Source organism: Alosa pseudoharengus, unplaced genomic scaffold, assembly GCF_046254945.1.
Source record: "Alosa pseudoharengus isolate Yale_2024_CS ecotype anadromous, Long Island Sound unplaced genomic scaffold, YU_APseudo_1.1 YU_APseudo_1.1_scf_11, whole genome shotgun sequence".
Lineage (NCBI taxonomy): Eukaryota > Metazoa > Chordata > Actinopteri > Clupeiformes > Clupeidae > Alosa > Alosa pseudoharengus.
Window position 1 is genome coordinate 18,143,921 of NW_027468576.1, and position 6,141 is coordinate 18,150,061.

Consider the following 6,141-nt stretch of genomic DNA (forward strand, 5'->3'; position numbering starts at 1 on the left):
GAAGAAACATGACTTCACCCCCTTCCATCCCCTTTCTCTCTGGTTTTGTGGGGTGTGCTGTCACTCTTGTCCTGCTTTTGACCTGTTGACCCCTCCTCGGTGATGTTATCTCCCCTCCAGTTCCTGACTCGTGGGCCACAGGCCTAATCCTCTTACAACCTGAACAAAACACTGAGAAAACCACTGGCACAACCCAAGCCATACATTGTCCTCCTCACCATAAACAACCTCCAAGCTGCCCACCAAAACCCAATAAGCCATTTTTATCTATTTATTTATTATTTTTCTGACAAAAGTGGGATGTTGCCTGGAGCAGGATTTGAATGAGAGCACTCCCAATTAATTGAATTAGTTGGCATCTCTGAACACAAAGACAAGCTTTCTGCAGCCTCCTCAACCCAGCTCATTTTTATCAGCTTGTCATGATTCAGCTATCTCCTCTTCTCTCCTCTCCTCTCTGACAGGATCAGGCAGTGTAAACAGCTAGTGCTGGGAGCCACAACTCGGAGCCTGGACACACAGCAGGCCAGCAGCAGAGATAAAAGCAAGGCTAAAACAGGGCCGGTCCGTCGTGAGCACTGGTTGGACAACAGCTCACCTCACTCCCCAGGAAAAAAAACCACCACATCTCTCTCCGCGCAAGCTCCAGCCATGTCGTCCCCTTCTCTCCCACTTACCTCCCTGCCCCCAAGCCCTCTGGCCATGGAGTACCTGAACGACTTCGACCTGCTCAAGTTCGAGGTGAAGCCGGACACTCCGCCGCCACCGCCGACGCAGCAGCAGCAGCAGCCCTGCCCTTACCCCAAGCCCGGCCTCCACCAGGACCCCTCCAGCTCCCCCTACAGCGGGCGCCCACCCCAGGACTCCAGCCTAAGCTCCAGCCCCTACACATCGCTCCCGCCCTCCCCGACGCTGAGCGATGCGCACCCTCCCCCGTCCGCCTCCTCGTCCTCTTCCTCGTCCTCTTCCTCCATCTCTTTCCCCCTGTCCGTCTCCACCGGCTACGTGTCGGGCCTCAGTTCGGCCTCCCAGGGCAACCCGGAGGGCAGCCCCGCCCCAGGTGGGCAGGCTCAGTGTCCCAACCCCGCCTCTCTGGAGGACCTCATCTGGCTGGCGGCCCTGCAGCAGCAGTTTGGGGGTGAAGCCGGGGGCGCTGCCTCGCTCCTGGGGGCCCTCGGAGGGGGGCCCGAGAGGGGGGACAGGGACCGGTCAGCTGTAGGGGGGTTCCTGGGCTGTGAGGATGCAGTCGAAGCCCTACTCAACTCAGCTGCAGTGGCTGTAGGATCCCAGGTGATGAGCAGTTCAGGAAGAACTTATATTTACAATTAAAAATATTTAACGCAAATAACTTAACCCTGTCTGTCCATCTTGTTGCTTTGATTCAATAAAGGTATGTCAACATACAGTGAAACTTGAAACTTCATGTTGACATAACTTTACTCAGTTGAAGCAACAAGACAACAAGACTGATTTAAGTTCTTTGTTCCAAATATCTTTTACAGTGTTGACACAAATATAACACAATACATTTGTGCACCTTGCTCATTGTTTCTCCCTTTCTCTCTCTTTCAGTTTCCTGTGCTCTCCCAGAGTTCCAGCAGCAGTAACCTTGGCGACTCCGGCAGTGACAGCGGAGGTGACGTCTCCTGTGCCAAGGCCTCAGACATGTGCCACCGCCCACTCCTCTTTGTCTCCAACCCTCCCTCCCTGCCCAATGCCGCCCAGCCTGCCGCCCCCTACCCACAAGCCCCCAGTCCTCAGGGTCGGCTCCAGCACCATCAGCACCATCACCACCACCATCACCCGCACCACCCCATGCATGGTCATCATCATCCCCATCATCAACATCACCTTCAACTTAGCCAGGTACAGGCATAGAGAGAGGAGCGCTATCTCTTCATAGATGCTAGAGTCGCAGAATAATGGGGTTAAAGCCCAACCACACCACTAACAGCAACTATGACAATAGTAGCAAAGACTACAGTTTTGTGATTCACTCTAGCTAATAAGAACTACAACGTCCATACCACATACTATAACAGCAACGCCAATGGGAGTGATATAATTGGGGATCACTTTCAAAGCGATTTGCTGAATGACAGAAACACAGCCATTTAGAATCCATTGAATTAAGTCATCATGGTTATGGACATGAAGGGTATTCCTGAGAAATGTGTAGCCTTGTAGTTGGTCAGTGTGGACGTTCATATATTCATAGCTTTATAGTTATTGTTGTTGGTGTGGATGGGTGAGATATCAGATATCACCTCCTACTCACTGTTTCCCCTTTCACTCTTTCTTCTCTTCCTTTCACCCTCTGAAAGCGTTCAAGTCTCTCTTTCACACACACAAACACACACACACACACACACACACACACACACACACACACACACACAGACACACACACACAAACCAATTTCATTCAGCACTGAATTATGTAAAAATATTTTAATAAAGCGGCCATTAATCATTGTTATATGCGTGCAGCCTGGTGCAGTTGAAGGGCATCACTAGTTACACTGTGCTGGCTAAGAAATGAACTACTACTTCAGAACCTGGCATGGTGAAAGATATTCATATCAATGTGCCCAGCGTGGCACTTGGGAATTGAAGCACTCAGAACGCAGAAGCACCCTGGGCGAGAACACGATAAATATTCATCTTTGAGAGCAGCAATCTCTGAGCCTGAGCTCTACAATGGAACAGGCTGAATCAAATTGCCATGAGAGGTTCTCCTAAATGACTGCAGCTGCTATTGCTGAAGCCATTAGGGGTGAAATTGTGATTACAAGCTATTTGGAGTTTTTGAGCAGCAAATCATGGAAGTTTGGAAAGGTTATATTGCAGGCTGAGGTTGCGACGCCGTTTAGGAGTCGTATGTACAGTAGTCTCGCAGGTGTCTAGAGCGTCTGCATCTCTTTATGTGGAGCATGCTATGAGATTATGATAATATCTGCTATTATTGTTGGGTAATCCTGATCACTGTCACACACATTCAGTCAGACAGTCAGATTAGGAGGCAGATTACGGACATGTGGGACAAAAATGTGCTCCCAGACTCCTGTGAGCGCGCGCACCTATTCCTCTCACACATGGACACGCGGACACGAGAAATGCACACGTGTACACCAGCATCCCAGCACATGCTCAGAGACGACAATATCACGACACATACATATTGTCATGTGCATACAGAGTTTGGACATCTTGTCTTATATGTTGCCAACAAAGAGTAAGTAAATTCAGGAGGTGGGAAGTAAGGAAATTTGGAAATAGCTTTTAATGTGGCTCTTACTAAGTTTAATGCTTCAAATAGGGTCTCCCATACTGTAGAAAGATTATTTAGAGCTTTATAGCTGATTAATTAACATGTCATAAGCAGTGTTATTAGCACACATTTCATAATCATTGCCTGGCCTTCTTGCAATCTGCGGTAGCATTTCACATGGTATCCTAGCTCTGCAAGGTTTTGACCCTCTCTCTCTCTCTCTCTCTCTCTCCCTCTCTCTCTCTCTCTCTCTCTCTCTGTCTCTCTCTCTCAGTGTGGACTGGACGCGGTGGAGCGTTTCTCGGATGAGCAGCTGGTGAGTCTATCGGTACGGGAGCTGAACCGCCACCTGCGCGGCGTGAGCAAGGACGAGGTGGTGCGACTGAAGCAAAAGCGGCGCACGTTGAAGAACCGCGGCTACGCCCAGTCCTGCCGCTACAAGCGCCTGCAGCACCGCCACGCCCTCGAGTCGGAGAAGCACATCCTCACTCAACAGGTGGGCTTGCAGAACCACAAGAGTATCATAACACACCTCAACGTCATGAACCCCCTCACCTTTCATAGTACACACCTGGGTGCTTAGAATAGCCTTTATATGGCTCAAACATGTAGACCTGTAGTAACTTTACAGAGGCAGTGTGGTATGTAGGTCTTGACCCTCAAAGGTAGGGTCAGCTAGAGGGTACACACTAGCTGATTGTTCTAAGATCATTTGATGAAAGTGAATTTCTGGCTGAATTCATCCGCCTTCTTGCTGAGAAGTAACTATGGGTAATAACGAAACCCTTTAATTAGTTCACGGGGTTACGTTTTGATCTTAGGAGTATGTGTTGAGTTGCGTTGGCTTGTAATAAAATAGTTAAATTATCATTGTCTGCCCAACCAAACAACAATATCTCAAGGTAGGTGCAAGATCCTCTTGTGGGAGACAGAGGAAAAAAGCTCATTCAAAATTGCTGTAGGCCTGCCTTTAAAAAGAATTCCCTATGAAAATGTCCTATACGGTCTTTTTAGAGGCAGATTATGTAAGGGGATCTTTTGTCATTGCACTGTAGCGTTTCTCCCAGACAGAGGACTGATTTCCTTCTGCTTCTCCTTCACAGCTGGAGCAGCTTCAGTGTGAGCTTTCTCGAGTACTGCGGGAGCGAGACGCCTACAAGGCTCGTTACGAGAAGCTCATCAGCTCCAACGAGGCGCTGTCGGCGCACACCAACAACCCACCACCTTCCCCTCCTCCGGACTACTTCCTGTGACGACACCCTGAAGAAAGGAAAGAACCATTAGCCAGTGGGCAGTGGGTGGAGAGAACAGCCAAAAACAAACAGCCAAAACTGAGCAAAGAGGCACAGACATGCAGGTGGCATGGAGTGGATGAGAACATGAAGACCTGCAAATGGCGGTCAGTAGAGGCTTCAAAAGACTGCAAAAATCAGCAACCTCATCAGGTAGAATCAGACCATGAGACGTGAAGTCAGAGGACACAGAGACAATGTTTCTCCAACTGAACAGATGCATCTGATGGTAGAGGGTCACTTTGCCATTGAAAGTGTAGATAAAGTGATAGAAAGGTGGCATCTTGTGCAGCGATCTTCATGCATCTTACTTGACTTGCTGGTGATACTGCTGGGGACAGGCACCATTTAGATAGGTCTTCATGTTCATCAAGCTGCATGGCGCCATGACCCAAATAAGCATCCCATTTCAAGCCTCTGCAGAAGGGACTTCCTGCTGAGTATCAAATCAAGCGAATATGATGCTTCACTGACAACTCTCTCTACTTTGAGGTACCAGAAAAACTCCGCTCTCACTGCTTTCACAAAGTTCACAAACTAAGAAGAGTGAGATCCTTGGAGTCTTAGTTAGGGACAACTCTTCACTTGAATATATTTATAGGTCTGGTACTTCCGTATATCTTGACCTGGTGATTTTACAATCTTTCAAATTGTACTGGCTCTCCTCCGGGATCAAACTGGCCCATGTTGGAGGGTGAAGAGAGAGCTTAGTGATGGTGCTTCAGTCACAGGTCAGAGGAGAGATGGGATTTTTGTGAGTGTCTGTGCAGTGCAAGTGCAAGACGATCCAACCTGTATCTCAGTTGCCTCCTGGCGAAGATAAAAATGCTGCTTTGCTTACCAAGGGCTAAGTCCCTCTCTTTACAAAATTAAGATGAGCAATCTTAGAATAAGAATGTATAACACATTTATATGAGCGCTTTTTTTATTGTTATGTGAAAAAAATAAGCTGACAAAACATACTACTGATGATAGTATGAAAGTATGTATTATGACAGTGATAGAACAATAGGTTTCTCTGCTTGTTGGAAAACTGAGCAAGGTAGCAATTTAATGTCAGTTTTTTGTGATTAACAGAGGGTTTTATTACCAAGATGAAATCCTGGAAGTGGGCAAGTGCTTTTGCTACACCTGTTTTTTAAGTGCAGCAATTATCAGGCCTTGAAAGGTTTGTGAGGACAAAAGCTTAATGTTAAGCTTTGTGAAGTGTGAAGCTTCTATACTGATCAAATAAGAAAAACTACAAAGCAATACCTGCAGCTGTAACAAAATGCATCAACCCAATGAGTGTTGTGACAAAAAAACGGGTCTATGTAAGTGTACTATGACAGAGTGTATTATGCAATTTTTTGAGTGATTGTGTCTCCTTAGTGAATCAATAATGGATGAAAATAAGGCTTATGAGAAGTGAAACTTGTGAGAGAGACTAACAACCAAGCACCTCCAATTCACAGAGCTGGTCACTGTGGAGCTTTCTTTCTTTCTTTTTTTTCTAAAAAATAAAACGGACTGTGAAGTATCGGAACACATTAGCATGATCTCTCTTTACAACGGCTTCCTTTCCATGTGACCACTTCC

General features: G+C 47.1%; 1 protein-coding gene across 1 annotated transcript; it reads left to right on the forward strand.

Moving 5' to 3' along the window:
• The first annotated feature begins 669 nt into the window (after window positions 1–669).
• nrl (neural retina leucine zipper) lies at window positions 670–4,901 on the forward strand. The gene is made up of 4 exons (XM_076276806.1): window positions 670–1,290; window positions 1,573–1,866; window positions 3,546–3,767; window positions 4,375–4,901. The coding sequence occupies exons 1-4, from the start codon at window positions 703–705 to the stop codon at window positions 4,522–4,524; spliced, it is 1,254 nt and encodes a 417-aa protein (XP_076132921.1). The 5' UTR covers window positions 670–702; the 3' UTR covers window positions 4,525–4,901.
• Window positions 4,902–6,141: the final 1,240 nt, after the last annotated feature.

Excerpts from the sequence above, each read along its gene's own strand:
- nrl (XM_076276806.1), top strand. The coding sequence starts at position 703 with ATGGAGTACCTGAACGACTTCGACCTGCTCAAGTTCGAGGTGAAGCCG. Across the intron at positions 1,291-1,572 it reads CAGTGGCTGTAGGATCCCAG|TTTCCTGTGCTCTCCCAGAG; the intron begins GTGATGAGCAGT and ends TCTCTCTTTCAG. Across the intron at positions 1,867-3,545 it reads ATCACCTTCAACTTAGCCAG|TGTGGACTGGACGCGGTGGA; the intron begins GTACAGGCATAG and ends TCTCTCTCTCAG.